The sequence below is a fragment of the Pinus tabuliformis genome, chromosome 2_2 (genome assembly GCF_031772625.1).
Source record: "Pinus tabuliformis cultivar Carrire ecotype Pingquan chromosome 2_2, CPIR1, whole genome shotgun sequence".
Lineage (NCBI taxonomy): Eukaryota > Viridiplantae > Streptophyta > Pinopsida > Pinales > Pinaceae > Pinus > Pinus tabuliformis.
In genome coordinates, this window is record NC_142300.1 from 1177778844 (window position 1) to 1177801691 (window position 22848).

The 22848-nt window shown below is 33.6% G+C and overlaps 1 protein-coding gene across 1 annotated transcript; it reads left to right on the forward strand.

Annotated features, from left to right (window-relative positions):
- Positions 1–20705: 20705 nt before the first annotated feature.
- Positions 20706–22500, forward strand: LOC149197675 (UDP-glycosyltransferase 86A1-like). The gene is made up of 2 exons (XM_089403961.1): positions 20706–21275; positions 21360–22500. The coding sequence occupies exons 1-2, from the start codon at positions 20771–20773 to the stop codon at positions 22319–22321; spliced, it is 1467 nt and encodes a 488-aa protein (XP_089260087.1). The 5' UTR covers positions 20706–20770; the 3' UTR covers positions 22322–22500.
- Positions 22501–22848: the final 348 nt, after the last annotated feature.

The window sequence follows — 22848 nt, forward strand, 5'->3', positions numbered from 1 at the left end:
TCTTAATTTTATTTTAGCTGCTAAGTCTTTCTCACACCACATTTTTTCTTTGAACTTAGAAGTAACAATATTTTTAATGTTATTAATGTTTTGCAAAGCAACATTCTCGTCGATCTCCCAATGGTTTAACCAGGCCCTGGTGTCTTTATACCAACCTCATTTCAGCCTTAGGTGGTTTTGGCTGGAATTTAAAGCTAGCTTAGGAAGTCTATGGTCTCCTATGTTATTGAGTTTGTGCTTGTACAATAGAAGCCTAGTCATAGCTAGGCTCTCGATAAGGGAAAGACTCACTTCTATAAGGAGAATAGGATAGGGTGTGTTGCTTCTAATTTTGAGGTTATACGTTATAAAACGCTTTTGAATTTGCTCAATATTTCTCCAGGATTCTCTAGAGATGCTACAACCCCAAACCTCACATCCATATAAGATAACCGAAGTGACTAAAGTTTAAAAGAGGAACTTCTTTCTATCCCACATTACGAGGTTTGTCGTTTCACAATTATTTTCAAGACCAAAATAAGCTTTCCATCCCCCATTAATCATTTTCTCAATGTTATAGTTCTAGTTGAGCTTGTGATGAATATCAATTCCTAGGTACTTGTAGGAAGCCACTTCCTCCAAGTTACTATTGTCGTACATAAAATTAGCGTAAGTTTCCTTCTTGGATTTGATAATCATAACTTTTGTTTTGTCTGTGTTAACAATCATACCCATGGTAGAGCAGAAATCCATAAGATGTATAAGTTGTTTATCAAGATCAGATGGGCACCTTGCGAGAAGAACAATATCATCAACGTAGAGAAGAAGGATGATGACTATTCCAGCTAAGATCGTGCGAGCACATCCTTCTTCCTCTAAACAACCTTCTAGCCAAATAGGGTAGGGGAGAGGGGGCAACCTTGTTTAACTCTGATATTACACTTAATATCTTTCGACCACGCCTCATTACTCTTTAACTTGGAAATTACATTCTCGTATAACCTTATAGCGGCAGCTCTCAACTCAAAAGGAACCTTTAGCTCTTCTAATCTGTTCCAAAGGTTGTTTCTAGGAACCGTATGGAAAGCCTTTCTAAATTCCACAAAGCAACAAAAGAGATTGGATTTATCCTTGCGGCATTCCTCCACAGCAATCCTAAGCGTACCGAGGTGGTCTATTGTTGAGTGCTGCTTTCTAAAACCCGCTTGGCCTTTAGCCCACTTACCTTCACTTTCAATCCATATGCTCAACTTCCTTTCCAAAATAATACCATATAACTTGGCTAGGAGAGGGCTGATCATAATTGTCTGCTAATTAGAGGGGTTATTTGTATCCCCACTTTTAAAAATAGGGATAATGAGGCTTTGAGTCCATGGTTTAGGGAACCCTTGCTTGATCGCTTGATTGAAAAGCTTGTGAATGTGGGGGATGAGGGCAGGACCTCCAATTTTTAAGATTTCCACCTGGTAACCTTCAATGTCCTTAGCTTTCCCATTAGCCAAGCGATTAACCCCGAAATCAATGTTTTCTAATGAGAAAACTTCTATCATTGTGAGAAAGTTTTCAAATTTATCCATGACATTTTAAGATTCATAAAGCTTTTTAAGATAGGAATTCCAGTCGTGTAAAGCAATTTTATTATTATCTTTAGTTTTCCTAGTTAGAATCTGCCTCCACAATTTCTTAGGAGCTACCTTAGAGAGGTGTAAGAGATTCTCTTGTCTTTTACGAACATACTGCCTTTTTTTCCTTTTAGTTAGGGCTTTGTATATTTTTATCTTGCCAATTTTAAGAGATTCATCAACGACTTCCTTAACTGCTCTCCTCGAACTTTTACAATCTTTGTCATACCATGAGTTGGTTTTTCTATTTCTTTTATTGCTTGAAACTTCAATTCAGAACTTGTTAATAGAATATGAGAGGGTTGTAGTAAAATTATGATAGAGATCTTCTATGTTTTCTATACTAGATAAAGGAAGCAAATTAGTTTTTAATTCATTTAGAAAGATATCTTTTTTATTTCTATCAAAGATTAACTTCTTTTGGCTATAAGGATTATCTTCTATGGGATCTCTATGCATGACAAAATTGAGAGTTATAAGTAAAGGCCTATGATCAAAGTTAGGCTCGTGGTCGTTTAAGATGTCAAAATTTGTTATTTCGTTGTATAGAGGGAGGTCGGAGATAACATAGTCTACCACGCTACTACCAAGCCCATGGATGCAGGTATAAAAATTCACAATTACTTAATATATTTAAGTGAAATTTAAATTTAAATTTAAATATTTATTAATATAATTTTAAATTTGATATTAACAATTTGTAAATGAATATAATCTTAATGCTATTTATTATGTATGTGGATCAAACATTGTGTCCAATGTTTGGGGTGGACACTTGACCCATCCTCACAAGAGAGTGATTACAAAAGAGTGTATATAGAATTATATAGTTGTGAGGAAAGGAGAGATGAAGTGCCTTGACCAAATTAAGCATTCAAATAACTTTAAATTTTAATTGTAAAGATGGCAACAAATTAAGTTAATTTTGGAGACCTCTAATTCAAACCTTAATATTTGATCTTTCCTTTTTCCCCAATATTCTTAAATTAATTTCTTCTAGTGCCATATTTTCCTTCCTTTTTCTTCCTTCTTTTATTAATTCCCCCTCCTCATTTTAATCATAAATGTATTTCCAATAGCATGTCAAGTCTTTTAATTCTATATTATTCCCCCTTTCTTCATATTTTTTTTTTTAATAATTTTTATTTTTTAAATTTTAATTGATTTAATTCTTCTTCATTTTAATTTAAAATTTATTTTTAATTTTTCAATCTTATTTTTTTTTCAATTATTAATTATTAATTTATTATTTATTCAGTCTTAATCTCTAATTTAAAATTTTATTTATTTTTCTCCAACTATCTTATTTTATTTGTTGGATTAATCATTAACCATTGAATTGTAATCTTCCTCTATGAAACACTTCCCCCTACCTATATAATCATATTTACACTTTTTCTAATCATTCTACTTCATTTAATCCCTAAAAATGTATGAGTGTCCACCCAAAACAATAAACACAATCCTGATTCCACTACATAACGAAAATATCCAAAAATAACATTACAATAATTATAAAATCCATAATTTCTGGACCATGGTGTTTAGAATGACAATTTCCCATGATGTCTAGAATGACAATTTCTAGCCAATCATCGGGAAACGCATTATAGTTAGTTCCAGTTATCCAACAAGTGTTGCATGCAGCCGGTAGTCCCTGTCGGGGTCTGCCACAACAACACAATACAAACACTCTGTGCAACATGTCTAAACTTTCTGTTTCGCTAAAAACCTGCCTTCGTCGAACAAACTTGCTACCTTACCTGAAAGATCTTGCTGTGTGCATGGCGTTGAAAGATCTTGTTGTCTACATCACACAATCGCATAATTCACTTAATTGAATTTCAAAGGAAATACAATTTTCATATTAATTTAATGCGTTCATAGAAGGCTATCACAAAGCTTCTTATTCGAGAACAGAGAAAACAATCGCATAATTCAGTTGAATGTGTAATAAAACAACGCAGTGTGTTGGACAAGTTTAATTATTAAATACAAATTATATAATTTAATATTTCAAAATGAACATGGGTGTACTCTTCAAATGAAATAGAAAGAGTGATGAACTTTTATTTTTATATAAGTGTAATTATGGCGAATTAGATATATAGTTTTTTTATTTTGGAAATTTTATATAATATTTGTGATATATAATTTTTTTTATTTTTTAATAAGTAGTTTTAAGAGTGATGAACTTTTATTTTTATATAAGTGTAATTATGGCGAATTAGATATATATTTTTTTTATTTTGGAAATTTTATATAATATTTGTGATATATAATTTTTTTTGTTATTTTTTAATAAATAGTTTTTATTTATGTAGACTGAATATTTTAAATCTTTATATTACAAATCTTAATAAATGTAGTTTAATAATCCAGTTATTCCATATATTGTTGTATCAAACAAATCTTAATAAATGTAGTTTAATAATCCAGTTATTCCATATATTGTTGTATCAATTTAATATGTTATAGAAGTTGAATGTTTGGGGTATTGATCATTTCATAAACTTAATCTTTTAAGCACTCATGTTTCAGATCTAAACCAACTTTGCTCATTCACATAATAGTCACGCTTTCTAGGATAAAACAACTTCACTGTGTAATTTTTTCTCTGGAGAATTTGGGAATTATTGATTCTGTCCTTGGAAGAGAGCGCAGAGAAACTACAGCTCTTTCCCGCGAGGTCTTTATTCAGAAAAGCTGGAGACTGTGATGCAGAGAAGTTAAAAGAATTAGATATTATGTGTATGCTATAGGCTTAAATGAAGACAACGAAAAAAATCAATGCTGCTCTTTCTTTTTCAAGAGCTTTTTCAATAGACTTTTGGAATAAGTTACAAAATTAAAAAAATCAATTCTGCATTATGAATATCAAATTCTTGTATTTTAGAATGAACAACGAATTCATTAACTTTTATTTCAGAATGAACAAAAAAACGTTTTACTATATTTAGTGTCAATGAAAATTTAAATATTGAAATACAGATTTTTATTGAAATACAGATTCAAATAAAAATTTGAGATCTTGAAATACCAATACCAAAAATTGAAAAAGTGTATAGTTTAATTATGCATACAGACTTGAAATACCAATACCATAAAATAATTTGAAATGTAAAAATTGTATGGTTACATTACAAAATTTGAATAGTTACATTACACCCAAATTTCAAGAAAAAATAAATATTGAATACAGATTAAAAACTGAAAATTGAAAATTTGAGAACTTGAAATAGGAAATTGAGAACTTCAAATACAGACTTGAAGAACCAATTAGATATAATTGAAAAGAAAAAATTGAAAAAAGATTTCAAAATCGAAATATTTGCGGAGGATGTTTTTAATATTTTTCAAAAGAAGAAAATTAAAGGGAGGATCATTGATATTGATGACTCAATGAAGAAAAGAGAGAAAAAAAAATTGAAAAGAGATTTCAAAATTGAAATATTTGCGGAGGATGTTTTTAATATTTTTTCAAGAGAAGAAAATTAAAGGGAGGATCACTCATATTGATGACTCAATGAAGAAAAGTGATAAAGTTGACAATGCAGGAGAAAAATAAATAAGCATGGAGAATAATTCAATCATCATGTTAGCCTTTATGAAATTAATACATTGTAACATCAGCAGGCTTAAGGAAAAGAATACAACGAATATTTTAACAACGAATATTTTACAAATTTGTGTTAGCCTTTATGAAATTAATACATTGTAACATCATCAGTAGGTAGAAGGAAAAGAAGACCACGAATATTTTACAAATTTGCATGAGAGAGAAAAGGAACAAATTTGCAATAAAGAGAAAAGGAAGGGAACATTTATATTACAAAAAGATTATCTAAATTTATTTATAACTATACTAAAGAAAATTGAAAAGGAAAAATATTTATAACGATCAGTCAAAGATTTTGACTGGCAATAAGGATTTGAAATTCCAGGTCTCGTCTATTCCTTTCCTATATGCTCACTAATCTCGATAGGTTATGTTCACGTGGTACATTTTTTTTTTTATGTATAGCCAGAATCAAACACTGCCCAAAAACCCAGCAACCACCTTTTGATGCTGTTCCGAGGTCTTAACGAGAGTCATTCGTAACTCGTGTTACATAGGCATTTCGTTATGTTTGTATTTTCTGATTGTAATTAAGATATTTTAATAGGTTTCAATTTTTCTAATGAAAAGATTTACACTTTACTTGGCAGTGAATAATCAAGAAAGAGAGATACGCGAAGTTGGATACTAGATATTCTATTAGTCTAATTCCGCTTTTTTGCTTCAAAGCATATACTGTATTATTGTATTTGAGTTCATTAAGCATGTAGTCAAAAAAAAGAGAACCTGCTTTGATGGTGACCATGAAAGGAAACAAAATGAATTTGGAATTTGGTCGCTTATTAGTCCTTTATTAAGTAAAGGGAACACATCCGGCTACCATATAAATGGTGGGCATTAAATGAAATGAGACAACTCTTCCAGACAGGAAAACTACAATTTCATAGCGGTTTAAGTTACTCCCTTGTTTATTTGTTTATTTAGTTCTGGTCATTGCGCACTTAAAAGCTGTTGCCCGTTGCGAAATAGCCTGTCCACACACCATTAGCACATGGATTAGATTCATCAGTCAGTATGGATTAGCCCGTTTTAAGAAGAAATATATATAATTTACAGCAGCGAAGGTGGGAGACTAGATGTTGGATCAACATCAATAACAAATGACATCGTGAATAAATGAAAGAATGTGTTAGTCCACAGAATAATGACAGCAGCATCCTACATACAGCTATAGGAATTAATTACTAGAGTTTAATATTAAATAGCGTTCATCAATCGATAGAAAGACTTACGAGAACGACGTTGAACGTCGCAGCGGTGGGGAGGCTGGCGGACGTTGAAAGTTGCTGGAAGGTATGCAGCTCTCTCCTCCGCCTCCTCCTCTTCTCTTCCATGCGATTCGTGGCGGCGGCGGCGCTGATTATGTGCAGCCTCAGAATCCATGAAGAGGTGCTCCATGGTTGAATCATACGATTAAGATTGATCGAGAACTTGCTGTATGGCTCGGCATCGGCATTGTGGAGACATTCTTTCCAATTCCTTGCAACATCTCTCCGATGGCTGCTCTCTCCATCTTTACAAATAGTCGCGGCTCTGAGACAGTCGCCCCGGATCGCAGGACCGTTGTTGTTGCAAGCCCTCTCCATACATCATGCCTTCACGTGCATCAACAGTTGGGGCGCCCCATTGGAGGAAGAGAAGGGTTACGCCTAAGCTCACCCATTTAAGAGCCAGTCTCGTAGTGATCGGAGGGGAGAAGACGCCCATTACTTTTCTTTCTTCTGATCGGAGGGGAGAAGACACCCATTACTTTTCTTTCTTCTGATCGGAGGGGAGAAGATGCCCATTACTTTTCTTTCTTCTTTACCTTGAAGGATAGACAGTTATATGGAGCGGCAGTGACAAGGTGGGAAGACAAAGTGGATCCTAATACTGTATTTATGGAGGCGTGGATCCTAATAGAAGTGCAGAACAAAACAACACGAAGAAGAGATCGAGAGTCGAGACGAACACATGTAGCGCATGCCTCATCTCACACTCCACGTCCCAACTGAAGCCAGAGAAAGATGGAACGCTTGCCTCCATTTCCAATCGCCATGTATTTCACCTGTATCCAAAGTTTGAAAACCCTCATGTGCATTTATTGAATGGTTGCAAACATTCTGGATTGGAAAAAAACTTTTAACCAAAGTTTCAAAAACCTCATGCTTGGAAACTTTGGATAAAGCTATTCTACTGGATATCATTTTAACATCAGGGCACGTGAAGCGTGCAATAAGACCTCTAATTCGCAATTTTGCTTATAAATTTCTTACACCGATATTTGCGGAGATAAACTTTGGTTAAATTTTGATAGTGCGCAAATTTTTTTGGTCAAAGGACCGGTAAATGTATGGTCATCGATCGATCAATCGCTATTAGTCCCAGGCAGGGACTAATAATGCCAAATACTAATCAATTTGCACAGAGCCTTATCACGATGCCTATGTTGGATGGAGCCATCTTATAATTCCATAGGTCAATATAACTCTGTCATTAGTGTAGTTGTCACTTTCAATTAAATGATTTTAATGTAATTATTAAAACAAATAATTTTTTGTGAATTGAATTTAGGCCATTGTAGCCGCATCCATCCTGAAAATCTAATAAAGAAATGCAATAAAGTATATTAATTTGTCTGTAGTCAATGTGATGGAATTGTAACTTGTTACGTTGTCATATATATATTTTTATATGAAGTTGCGTTGTTTTCAAGCGATTAAACTATATTAATGCTGTATTAATTTTCAGTAAACATATGTAAAACTAAACCAATCCGACAAACTCTTGGAAGAATTTGTATTAAATATATCACCGTTGAAAGTATGATGAATTGTCTCATGTATCCAGGCTGCGAGGTGAATTACAGATTCTCTGCAGGAAAAGGACAGTTCAGAGCGTTTCTAAATAAGGCCCAACAACCTCCATGTCATATTTTTTTCGGGGTAGTCTAATTAAATTGTTTTTTTGGCTGAGAAATTATGGAAATCTCTGTTATATTTTGATAAAATTTGGAGCGGCTTTTGTAAGTCCAAGTTACACATATTAAATTTCAAGATTTTGGGTGCTCTACATGTTTTTGATGGCGTTGAATTTAATTCCACTATCAAAAATATTATTCAACCATGGCTACTGCAAGATTTTTTGACATTTGTTTGCTGGAATTCCGACCACTTTTGGCTGTCCATGCTATTCTTGGTAGATGAGATCAAGTAAAATTTTGGTAGATGAGATTAGTTTTATCGTTATATGTTAAGAAACCTATATCCCTCTTTAAAACCTATAAGAAGAGAACCATTTTACTTTTGTCAAAACCAATGTACCTTTGTCTTTCACAGTTCTTTTGTGTATCATTGGTGTGGTGAGAATCGGGTTCATGGTTATTTAGGATGCCAAAATTTACCATATAATTGAGAAATTGGGTGTCATATATCACATAATCCTCAAAACAACTACCTAGCACATGAATACAAGTCATTTGGAGGTAGGCCACTTAATAATCCCATTACAAATAATCAGGTCTTGGGAGCTACAAAGCCTCATAAGCTCAATACCAAATAGGTTCTCGGTTGTGTCTTCAAAATCCTTTTAATTCTATTAGCTAAGTCACAATCCTCATCTAGCCACAGGGGGTTAGGGTTAGAGATATTGCATAGGAGTGTTTCTTGGTTAGTAGTGGTTCTAGCATTGAAGGTCCCAAACAACAAGATATTACCTTCACTGCTTAGATTGTGAATATCTAGTTCTAAGGTGTTGAAGGGGAAATTATTATCTAGGTTGTTCTTCTTATAGTAGGTAGAGTTGATAGGAACGAGATAACAAATTGTGAAAAAAAATCCTTTTGGTGTTCAAATCAGAAATTTCGATCCACTTGTGCTCATTGATGGGGTAGATCTTTTGAAGCCGAATATGAGAAGAGATATTCTCTTTTATATAACAGTTTATACCACCAAAAACTCTACGAGAGGATTTCCTATTCCAATCTGACCATAGAGTGAATCCATCCATGTGGGGGACACTAGATTCATCATGCTCTCAAGTTTCAACTATCAATATTTTTCGGGATCCAACTTAACATATGGACTTTATGCCATGGAAAATCAGGATAGCTCCAGAAAATAATCTAGAGTGTCCCTAATTCCTATCTATTACATTTATTTTAGACTTTCTCTCTAATAATAACATTTCTATTTCGAATGGTTATTCATTTACCTTAATTTCTTACCTCCTTTACCTTTTGTACCTCTTTCCTTAGTTCAACTTGGTTTTTTGGGACAAGGTTTTCATTTATGAAGATTTTTTACCCTTTTAGGCTTGAATATTTAGTAAGTATATCTAATTTATGATAATTACAAATTACCTGAACATGGATAAGTCTATCTCATTGTGTTCAAGTATTTTTCCTTCCCTTTTTACTTTTTTTAGATAAGTTGTTTGAATTTGTGACTTGGTTTTTAGTTGTTCTTTTACTATTTCTAATGTGTCCTCATCATTTTTCTCTTCTATGCCAGCGATTATAAGGTCTAGGACTCTCTTTTGGCATTCATGATCTAGTTCAATTAGTTAGTTCATTTCTTATTTTATGGGTTCCATATCAAATTTATTCTCTTGCTACTTAGGGATGAATTATTGTTTAGTTTTTCTTTTAACTTTTTCTTTTTGTAATGCTTGGTAGGACCTTCCATTTTCTATTAGGTATATAAGGAAAATTTACACCGCACAATTTTACCAGATGGCCTCAACTCGCCCCGAGGGGAAACTAAGTCTATTGGCCACCGGTCAGCATTATATGGCATCCAAAAACTCAGCTCACCCCGAGGGGAAACCGAGTCTGTTGGCCACCAGTCAGCATTATATGCCATCCAAAAATTCAACTCGCCCTGAGTGGAAACCAAGTTTGTTTTCCACGAGTCAATGTTATACGGCATCCAAAAAAAAAATTGCTTCAGTGTTTCTAACAAGGCTCGGTAAGTCTCAGTCTCATGTCCAAATACTATATAACATCTGACATAAATAACAGGAAATTTAAATGCTATCTGCATAAACAAAAACTAAGCATAGAGGAACTAATCCTTCTTGACATTTTGCTCCTCAAAGTCTGAGGCAACAGGGGTGGGATCTTCAGCAGTTTCCTCTGGCATTCCATACAGCTCCACGATGCAAGGGATGTGACGATCGATACGATCCATCCTAGTATCCTGTTTGTGCAACTGAAATAGAATTTTCTCAATGTCTTTTTTGTAATTGGGCAGGCCTTGCAATGTGACTGTCATCCTCATAGAAATTTGTTCCATTTCTTTACCAAACAGACTTTTCATCAAGATGTACAGGCACAGGGTGTGCTTGAACTGTGTAATTCTACCTCGTGTATTCCCCAGGTCAGGAACCATTTTCCTCCACACTTATATCTCATCGTTCGGTTCCCTTTCCTATATTGTCTTGGCTTCTGAGTCATCAATCAGCTTTCAGATACCTTCATCTATTTCGTCCATGTATGTCACGGATGCCTCTGTTGTGAGGTGCTCAACAAGCTTGTGTCCCCTGCGGCCTTCCATTGGGTTGAGTCTCTTAGCTACCCGGGGGGCTGGGCCCTTACTTCCACGACCAAGACCTTGTTTTGCTAGAGCCATGCCCTATTCCTTGATGCCCTGTAGACATTCAAACACCATTAGATTCCTCACTTCATTCACATTAGCCCATCACGACTGGTCATGCCTTGCTTCTCTGGCCTACGACAGGTTAAGGTATCCCAGTGGCCATAAGTGGCCAGGGGAATTGGGTTCCAAGCTCAGGTCCCCAGTCTCTTCACCGTGCCTCTCACCCTTACCATGGTGGAGTTGCCATTCACCCCCCTACAGTTGGATCCAGGCTTTTAGGCCTGTCTGGTATTGAACTTTGCAATTGATGTCATACTCACATCCCCCTCCCTCAGCTAGCAGTTTCCTACCAAGGGTGTGCTTTCCCCTCTGCCACTTATGCCACCTGGGGTCCCTAGCTACGCTCTTTCTACCATGCATATGCAAATGCCAGGGTTTTCTCAGTGAATTACTGGCATTGCTAGTGTCCCCTCCCCATGCACGTGGCTCTTTCTTACCTCTCTCAACATCACTCGGCTCCCCTGACATGATGTACCTGCTATCCCCAATACCCCCAGTCTAAGCAAACAAGTAGGGGCCTGTATCTTGGCTCGACCCCGTATTATCCATGTCATTGCCAAAACTTTGGCTTAAAAGCAAAATGAATGACACACAGAGTTGGGCCATGGCCCTCCCTTTCCTCCCCTAGTTTCTCCCTGACTGTGCTAAGCCCCATTGGGATGGCCCCTTTCCTCTCCCTTCCCCCTAGCAGAACCCCCACCAACGCTGTAATTGTCGCAAGAACACGACCAAAGCATAAAAATTAAATAGGAGCGAGACTAAACTACATAACAAAAAGTTATCGCTAGCCCGTAGACAAATTTCCTCCTCCTCTCTTCTACTTTGAACTTCCTTCCTTCTCCACTGTGAAATTCACTTGCCTGACACGTCGAATACCATTCCCGTCTCTACCACCCTTCCTTATTCCTCCCTCTGCCACCTTGCCAGCCCACATCCCATGCATTCATGGCTAAGGACACCACACCCCTTGCCTTAAGCATGTGGGGGGCGGTTGTAATAAACGCCCTCGTACTAACCATGTCAACTCAAGGCCTGTCGCCTTCGATGCCCTCTCTCATCCCAATCAGGAGTTTCTTTTAATTCTTTAATCTCATCTTTCACAGTGCAATTTTCTTCAGCTAATTTTTTTGTTTGTTTGTTTAATTTCTTGCATCCTATCTTTCATTCCTCGGAGTTCAGTCTTGATTGCTATAATTTTATTTTCTAAAGATTTTTAGTTATTATCAAACATTGTACATAATTCAAGCTTATGCTACATAAGCATTGTGTATAATTCTTATTTAAGCTTCCATTTTCTCTCTTCTCTTAGACTTTCTAATTTTCAATGTAATCATGCATTGTGTATAATTCTTGTTCAAGTTTCCCTTTTCTCTTTGTTTTCTTATAGATTCAATGTAATCATAAAGATTCTCTAGAGTAATTTTGCTAGAGGCAGAATTAAAAATATGAGGAAAATTACTCATAATTTTAATAGGTAAAAATTAACCACAAAAAAGTGAAAGGAAGAGAAAGAGAATGTATAGACCTGGGATATTTGAGCAATTGAGATATATGATACCACTATAGAGTATGAGTATGATATATTGAGACCACAAAAGGAAAGAGTATGTATATGGCCATAGAAGTATGATATACGACAGAAATATGATATGCCAAGACCACAACATGCGATATACTATCAAAATATGATATGCCAGACCACAACATGGGAGTTTATGCCCCATACCACTATGAGACCAGGTGATTATTATAATTTTTTTTTTCATTTTTAAATTAGACATTAAAAATCAATAAATTTTCATTTAACATTGGAAGAAAATTGGAAAATTAAAAAGAAAGATTTGTAATAAATTTAAAATTTAAAATTAAATAATTTTAGAATTTAAAATTTCAATTATTAAAAAATTAAAAAGTTATGGATTAATATAAAATTAAAAACTTTTTGAGGGGAAAACGATTTAGGAATAAAATGATAAGGACCGGGGAGAATTAATGAAAAAGGAAATAAAATAGGGTAAAATAATAAATTAATTTAGGAAGAAGGGAAAAATGAAAGATTAAATAGTTAAGGTTTTGAATTGAAGCTTTTTAAGAATGTTTAAGTTGTAACTATTCTCACTTAAAGTTATTTATATTTTTTTACATTTTGAGGGCTTAGCAAAATTTTCACTCTTGCTCCCTTCTATTCCACGGATGAATTCTTAGTATTCTAATAACTTTAATTGTGAAAATGACTACATGGATGAATTCTTAGTATTTGAATAAATTTAATCGTGAAAATGACTACAGGCTAAATCATTCTTAAAAACCTCCAATTCAAAACCTTAATGTTTAATCTTTCCTTTTATCCCTTTTATTCTTAGATTAATTTCTTTTTTAAAATGTTTTCTTTCTTTTTATAAATAGATTTTTCCATACATTCTTAAGTCTTTTAATTCTATATTTTTCCCCTTCCTTCATAATTTCTGATTTTAAAATTATTTAATTTTTCTATTTTTAAATTTTAAATTTGTCATAGAATTTTTATTTTTATTTTTTAATTTATTATACCATTTTTATTTTTTTCCAAATTATTTTCAATTGTTAATTTAAAATTTAAAATTCATTTTTATTCATTCTTAATCCTTCAAAATATATATATATATATATATATATATATATATATTCTTCATTGATCTAATTAAATTTTGATTGTTCTTTTTTACCTAGGAAAATTAGTGTTCTGCTCTCCTTTTCTCCTACCTCTTGTTCTCCTACTTAGATAATATTATTTACACTATTTTCTAATTATCTTATTTAGTTTGGCTTTTAAAAATTTCTCCTGCTTAAATAATCATATTTATACTATTTTCTAATTATTTTATTTAGTTTAGTCTTTAAGTGAAATAACACTCTTAAACACAATCCTCCTTCCACATATATAACAAAATATCCAAAATTAACATTAAAATAATTATGAATAGTAAAAACCTACCTACTCTTAATTAATATATTTATAAATTAATGAAAAATTAAAATATCTAAATATATATTTTAAAAATGTTAATTAGAGAACACTTAAACTTCTAATTCTATTGAAATATTAAAACCTTAAAAAGTTTACAAAGACAAAACTTCTATCTTGACCATGGTGCATCGAATGGCAATTTCCAGCAAATCATCAGGATACTCACGCTCGTAATAATTCCAATCATCCACAGCGCTAAATAATACTCAATTTGAACAGAGTCCTGTCAGGATGGCTATATTCGATGGACCCATCTCATGATTCAATAATACAATATAAATTTCATCAATGTGTTTGTTACGTAACTTTATCATTACTTTAATAGTCACTTTCATTTGATCTAATTTATTAAAATAAATAAACTTTGTGAATTGAATTTTGTCCCATTGTTGTCGCATCCTGAAAATCAGATAAAGACGAATCGTAAAATATAAAATATATTAATTTGTATAAGTAGTCAATGTGATGGAATTTTTAATATAATTCTTTTGTAAGAATTGTTGTTTTTAAGATGTTAAATTATATTAAATTTTAGTGAATCTCTTTAAAATGAAAATAAATTTGACAAATATTTGTGTACTTATATTAATGCATTTGTATTTGGGCAGCATGTGTTATCTATTAGATTGTGTACTTTGTTAAATTTAATAACTCGTATGATTGGCATATACAAACATATTAATAAAACTATAAATTTACAAATATTGATGGTTTTGAATTTCAATATTAAAAATGTTAAATTGTTTTTTAAAGTGAATTACAAATTCTCTGCAAGAAAAATCTCATATTTTTTCCTTCATTCAATTGACCACAACATTGAAATTTCAAAACAGAGTCACCCTTCAAATTTTAGGGTTTTCACACTTTTCTTTACAAATTCTCTACAAGAAAAACACAAAAAGATGATATTTGGAAGTTCTTTTAAATAAGGCCTAACAACCTCTATCTCATATTTTTCTCTCCATTCAATCAACCACAAGATTGAAATTTCAAAACAGAGTCATCTTTCAAATTTAAAGATTTTCACACTTTTTTTACCTTTCTCCTACTATCAAATAAAAATCTTAAAAACTTTACAAAATTTTGAACTATATTTAATGGGCAAATCATCTCATGGCAAATTACCCATCAAATTCCATTCCATCCCTGGTGTACAATCAAGTTCATTCACTATCGAAGAGTTAATCACGGAAGTGCATTGTACTCCAAGGTTAATCATGGAGATGCAATGTGTACCACTATTCTTCACGTGTTACCATACACTTTTAAGAAGAGCAAATACATGAAGTACTGCAGCAAAGACGTGCTCTTCATTTGCGCCGCAATGACATCATAAACGATAAGAACGCTCTATTACACATGCCGTACGCAGATAATATAATGGCAGAAGGAAATGCTATACGCCCTACATATCTACAGAGAAAAGTGATATCTACCAGCCTGATTATATTGGATTTTTTGCTGAACAATATAATACCTGCCACCGTTTTTACTTCCGTGCTATTTACTATTTAAATAATACTCTTTTAGATTCAGCTAATACCATATTCACATTTTTAAAATCTATTGATCTGTCTCCGAGCCTATTAAAAAATGTCTTTTGGCTTGCCAAGTCGACTTTCATGGTTTAAAAAGACATTTTAGATCCAACGTTTTGGTATAGTGGTGGCATTTTTCTTGGTAGCGATCTTTTTCCATTTGTATACTTTGCATAATGTCTTAATACTTTAGGGGTTTACACTTTGATTAAAAAAAATAATAAAGAGAAAATAAAAACTGTAAAGTATTTTTTTATTATAATTAGAAAAATAATGATTAATAATATTGTTAATTTTTTTTATAGGATTATAATTTAGAATCTAGATAATTTATTTTGTACATTAAAAAAATCATAGTTTTAATGGTAAATGTAAATTTTAAAACACTTACATATTTTTGATAACAATTTTTTATTAATTATAATATTAATAGTTTTTAAGAATATTAATAATAATCATTTTTTTAATAATTTAATTATAAATAATTTACAGTTGAAAATCTTAAATAATATTAAACATTAATATTATTATACTAATTTTAGTTTATATAATAATTATATATTAACATTGTTATTAGTATTAATATTAATTATTATAAATAAATGATTTAAATTAATTATTAATTAATTAATAATTTAATAAAATTTATTAATAAATTAGTAAAATTGAACATGCTCAAACATGCTCAATTATGTTCAACCATAGTCAGTTAATGTCAACTATCATCTACCATGATCAATCATGTTCAATATGATCTTCCATGGTCAAGCATGCTCGACCATCATCGACCATGGTCATAATGGTTAATCAATGTCTTTAGAGTGAACCAAGATTAACGACGGTTAATCATGCTTGAATATGGTCGACCATGGTCTATGTCTTTATGGTGAACCATAGTCAATCATGGTAAACCATGAGCAACCATGGCCAATGACGGTCAACCTTGATTAACCATTGTTTAATTCCATCAACCTTGATTAAAGCTTCCTTCATCATGTTCAACAATGATAGTGAACCATGGAAAATCATGGTCAACCATGTTTTATAAAATCAAACATGATCAACCATGGTCATTCATGGTCAACCATGTTTTATAAGATAAAACATGGTCATCCATGGTCAATCATGGTCGAGCATCGCATTGTGACAAAGATTGTTTTGATATGAAAATCAACCATGGTTAAACATGACCCTACGCCGCATTTTGACAAGTATTGTCTCAATATGAAAATCAACCATGGTAAACCATGTTTATTCTAGTGTTTATAATATTTATCTTAGGGTTTATATACCTTGGGTTTATAATATTAGTCCCTTAGGTTTAATATTATTTCGTTGGGTTTATAATCCCTTGGGGTCTTAGTATTAATCCCTTGGGTTTATTACTCCATCGGGTTTATTATTCCCTTGGATTTATAATATCAAACATGGTCAGCCATGGTCAATCATAACCAACCATCATCAACCGTGGTCAACCATGGTCACATGTCGCATTGTCACAAAGATTGTCTCAATATGATAGTCAACCATGGTCCAACATCGCATTGTGACAAATATTGCCTTGATATGTAAATCAATCATGGTCTAACCAAGGTCATGCATATGGAAATAAACCATGGTCAACCATGCACCTATGCACACAGTCCTATAAATGGTGATACCAGATACCTATATGATTGGATCAATCGTGAAATACAAGATTCAGAGAGAGTTTGATGCAACTATGATTGTCACAGTAGATCACAGTTGGATCTGTCATTTGACCAAACAGTCCAACAAGTTCTTTCTCATCCATATCGCCTCACATGTTACTTGACTTGCAGTCGTGTATTCTACTTTTGTCGAGATGAGAACAACATTTCTTTGCTCCCCGCTATACCAAGAAATGACTGCAAACCCAACACTAAAAATTCCAGCTGATGTAGTCTTTCAGTCTGATGTACTTCACGCCTAATATTCATTTGTGAAGCCACACGACTTCACTCCCTCTGCCCATTTGTACCATAGTCGAAACTGGGTAGTGCCTCTAAGGTGTCATAAAACATGTTTAACTGCCTTCAAAAATAATTTGGTTGACCTAACTATAACTTGGCTTAACTAGTTGACTACTTAACACATATACTGTCATGTGTTCACAAGATACATGAGTGAACCCACTAGTGGCTGATAAATGGTAGCATCCACTTCTTCACTTGAAGTGATATCTTCCGTCCTCCAGTTGTTTGTTAGAGGTGTCTCCATGGATTTACAACTCTCCATGTAGAATCTCTATAATATCTCATTTGCATACTTGCCTTGAGAGACAAACAATTCCCCATCGTCTTTCCATACTTCCATCTTGAGGAAGTAGTGCATGAGACCCGTATCCTTCATTTCAAATTCCCTTGCAAGGTCCTCCTTGCAAGATCTGATCAGTTGCTCATCATTAGTTAAAATCAAATCATCAACATATAAGACAATAATAAGCAATTTACCTTCTACCAAGATGTGATTGAGGTTTGCATCCACTTCACTTTTGGTGAAGCCCAAACCAGTGAGATAACTATCGATCTTGGTGTACCAAGCATGGGGTGCTTGTTTGAGGCCATACAACGCTCGTTTGAGTCTACACACATGCGACTCCCTTTCAAATGTCTGAAAACCTTCTGGTTCCTCAATAATCCCATTGAGAAATGTTGTTTTTGCATCCATCTAGTGGATCTTCCACCCCATTTGCGTAGCTAGAGAAAGAATTGATCTAATGGATGAGTACCTTGCTACAAGAGAAAAGGTATCCTCATAATCAATTCTTAAATTGATATGTTTTTATCTTAATTGTTAATTGTATTAAATGGGTTTGATCTTAAGTTGCCATTGCCTTACATATAAAGTTTTGTCTTAAAATAATTTTGTCTCGAACTGTTTTTGTATGAAATATAAAGTTTTGTCTTAAAATAATTTTATCTCGAACTGTTTTTGTCTTAAATATAAAGTTGTGCCTTAAAATAATTTTGTCTCTTTTTGTCTTAAATATAAAGTTTTGTTTTAAAATAATTTTGTCTCGAACTATTTTTGTCTTATATATAAAGTTTTGTGTTAAAACATTTTTGTCTCAAACTGTTTTTGTCTTTAATTTTATATTTAAAATAATTCAATTAATATTAAATTTTAATATAAAATAACTAAGATAAAAAGTAACTTTTTAAGACAAATTTTTTTTTTCTTTTAAGAAGTCCTAAAAATACCATTAATATAATAGTGAAAGTTAATATTTATTATATAGGATGAAAAAAGGAAAAAAGGCTTTGCTGACAGCATTATTGTACTTTCAAGTTCTGTAAAAGTAATCAGAGAAGGAGGTGTGACAATATCAATCTTGAGCTTATATCTCTTTACTTTCATCATTTACTATAAATAAACTACATGTATAAAATAATTTAAACTCTCAAATTCATTATTGCAATCTCCATATAGTTTATTCATAGGGAACTGTGTATGAATCACTGTCTCTTGCCAATATCATTACTGTCATTGTCACATTCAATTAAATGATTTTAATGTAATTGATTAAAACAAATAAAATTTTGTGAATTGAATTTAGTACATTGTAGTGGCATCCTGAAAATCTAATAAAGAAATGCTATAAAATATATTAATTTGTCTGTGTAGTGAATGTTATGGAATTGTAATTTTGTTACGTTGCTGTATATATATTTTTATATGAAGTTGCGTTGTTTTCAAGCGATTTAACTGTATTAATTTTCAGTAAACATGTAAAACAAAATTACTCTGACAATCTCTTGGAAGAATCTGTATTAAATATTTCACTGTTGAAAGTATGTTGAATTGTCTCATGAATTCAGGTTTCGAGGTGAATTACAGATTCTCTGCAGTAAAAGGACAGTTGGGAGCGTTTCTAAATAAGGCCCGACAACCTCCATGATCCATCTCATATTTTTGGGATAGTTTCGAGGTGAATTATAGATTTTTTTGTAGTAAAAGGACAGTTAGGGAGCTTTTTTAAAGGAAAGAGCTACCCAGTCATATATTGGGTATTAAATGTGGAAATAGGAGCAAGCAAGTTAGCTCGATAATACGGGAGCGGGCAAATATTATTTAATGCCAAAATTGCCCGCTCCCGTGTTATCGGGTTAACTTCCTGCTCCTATTTCCGCATTTAATACCCAATATATGGTTGATTAGCTCTTTCCGTTTTTAAATAACCCCCAACAACCTCCATCTCATATTTGGCAATTCCTATTTCATAGACTATAGAATAGTTAATACAACCTCCATCTCATATTTGGCAATTCCTATTTCATAGACTATAGAATAGTTAATACGGCCTGACATGCAGGCATTTAATTTTCGCCCTTTCAGTGAAAGCATGCCCATCTAGATAACAGCCTCCAAAAGAAAGACGAAAGTTAAATACCTGCCTATCGACTGCATTAACTATTCTATAATCTGAAAATAGGAATTGCCCTCATATATTTTTGAGTTTTGAGTTATCACGAAACCGTCACGTTCATTCACTATCGAAGGGTTAATCACGAAGGTGCACTGTAGAAGGTTAACCATGAAGATCCATTGCTTAACAATGCTTTTCACATGTGTTACTAGACCATTAATATATGCCTTGCTATAGAGTTATTAATATGCTAAGCCAGTGTCTACTACTTGCTTAAATCCAATTAATGACATATAAATATCTCAAGGTAGTGCTCCCCCTATGGAGTGCAGCAAATATATGGAGTGCAGAGCAAAGACGTGCCAAATAGTGCTTCTGGTCTTCACTTGCGTACGCCATGACATCATAAACGATAAGTACACTGCATTGCACATGCAGCACGAATTCCTATACTTCGAGTTGGGTTAATCATTAAAGCTCAATACTGTTTCATTTCAGATTTTCTCTTTTCACACCTAGTCTTCCTCCAAGCATTCTATCATAACTTCGTCATGGAGGGTTTCCCTTTGTTACATTACATCATAGAGGATTTCCCTCAGTTACATTACATAGCATTAATAGGTAACACTATTCGAATGCGTAAAGATAGCCGTTATTGATTCAAAATCATGGGAGTATGATCCCTAGATGAGTGGTACCAAAAAAAAAATTTTAAATAACAACTAGTTATGATGCATTATTGAAATTAGTAAAACAATAAAAACAAAAGCTAAAATAAAAAACACAAATATGTCCAAGACTGAACCTACTCTTCAAACTTCTTTCTATATTGATCTTTCCGCCTACTCTTCAAACTTCTTTCTATATTGATCTTTCCGCCTACTCTTCAAACTTCAAGGACTCTATTAAGACTACGTCACCGAGGGGTTCCCTGTGCTAATTTCACATTCAAAGAGCAAATTGTGATCTTCTACTAACAATGGCTCCCCATGTTTTAGTTATACCATACCCAGCTCAGGGCCAGATAACTCCACTGATACAACTCTCTGAGATGCTTTCTTCCAAAGGCATTCATGTCACCTTCATCAACACAGAATCCAATCATTCCAAAATGATGAGAGCCCGCAGTTCCCACAACGGGATTTCAGTTGGTCTGAGTTCAAACATTCGCTTCGCACAGGTTTCAGACGGTCTACCGCTGGATTTTGACCGAGAGGCCAATTTTTCGGAATATTACCCATTTGTAATGAACAAAATGAGAGATTCTACCGAAGATCTGATACAAAATCACCTCCATACAGAAGCTCGCAAGCCCCTGTTCTCGCTTATAATCGGCAGCTTCTTTCTTTCTTGGACGTCTCTCGTCGCCAAGAAATTTAAGGTTCCTTTCGTCTCTTTCTGGTCGCAGTCTGTGAGTGTTTATGCCATTTATAAACATCTCTCCCTAATTAATTCCAACGGTCACATCCCGCCAAAGAAAGAAGGTACACTGCTCTCCTCCCTTTTTGAACTGATAAAAAAAAAGATTTAGGTGTTTTGATATGTAACTAACACATTTATTTTTACAGATTCCAAAGTCATGATTGATTATATTCCGGGTCTTCCTCCATTGAAGCGTGAGGATCTTCCATCAATTATCCAGGCGGGAGATACGTCTAGTGAATTTTATAAAGATGTTGTGCAACAGATCGCTTTGCTAGACGAGACAGAATGGATTATCGGAAATACAGTGTACGAACTTGAAAGAGAAGCGAGCGATGCAGTTCGAGAAACAGCAGCTCCCATCTACTCACTCGGTCCGTTTCTTCCATCAGTTTATCTCGAAGCCGAGTGCAAGCATAACGAGATTTCTGTGAATCCTACCTCACTAAGTCTGTGGGCAGAAACAGATTGTTCGCAGTGGCTGGATTCGAAGGCGAGATCCTCTGTTCTCTACGTTTCCTTTGGAAGCCTAGCTCGCATGTCCAGAACTCAAGTGGAAGAGATAGCGATGGGTTTGTTGGAAAGTGGGCAGAACTTCCTGTGGGTAGTCCGTCCAGGTATGTTAGGTTCTGATGATGATGGCGACGCTCTACCAGAAGGGTTTTTGGAGAAAACTAAAAATCAAGGCCTGGTGGTTCCGTGGTGTACTCAATTATCAGTTTTATCTCATCCTTCCGTTGGGGGTTTCTTCACCCACGGGGGTTGGAACTCAACAATGGAGAGCCTGAGTTTGGGGGTCCCCATGTTGGTTTTTCCACAGGGGATTGATCAATACACCAATAGGATGCTTGTGGTTAACCAGTGGGAGATTGGATTAGGTTTAGAGACATGTAGAGACGATGGAGTGATAGAGCGGGGAGAGATTGCAAGAGCTGTCAAATTTCTTGTGGGAAGCAAAGAAGGGGAAGATATGAGGAGGAAGAGTAAAGAAATTAGAGAAACGATAAGGCAAGCAGCAAGCGAGGGAGGATCCTCTTGGGTTAACATGCAACGTTTGGCCGATTACATTGGCACAACGTGCACCGAACGAGTTGGATCAGAAATATGAGCAGTGTCAAATCTCAAAGAAGCTCACAAACTATTACAGCTTCCTAAAAAGTGCTGAAAAAATTATTTGTATTTCTCAGAAAGATATTTCCATGGTCATCGCGAATTCGATGATTATGTAGAAAATACAAAGCTGAGAATGGCATTTCTGAAATATTTATGGTTATTATGTATCTTTTATTGAGTTGGTAAACTTATTTATTTTTAAACAGAAATAATCGAATGCTTGAATGATGATGCGAATTCCCACTCCACCATCGACAATGCCATATGCTTTTTTGAGAAGATCCATTGCATCGAATAAACACAACTATTTATTTAAGAATGTAATATATGTACAATACAGTCAGATATTGGAATTTATATTCTATAATATTTTAATTTAAAGTTTATTTAAAATTTTATTAAAAAGGTAAAATAATGACCTGCTTATATTTTATATTATTTTTAATTAAATTTTATTTATAATTTTATTAAAAAATATGGCATGCTTTCTTTAGAAAAGATAGGTGGGTTGCTATCTCATAG

Excerpts from the sequence above, each read along its gene's own strand:
- LOC149197675 (XM_089403961.1), top strand. The coding sequence starts at position 20,771 with ATGGCTCCCCATGTTTTAGTTATACCATACCCAGCTCAGGGCCAGATA. Across the intron at positions 21,276-21,359 it reads CATCCCGCCAAAGAAAGAAG|ATTCCAAAGTCATGATTGAT; the intron begins GTACACTGCTCT and ends TTATTTTTACAG.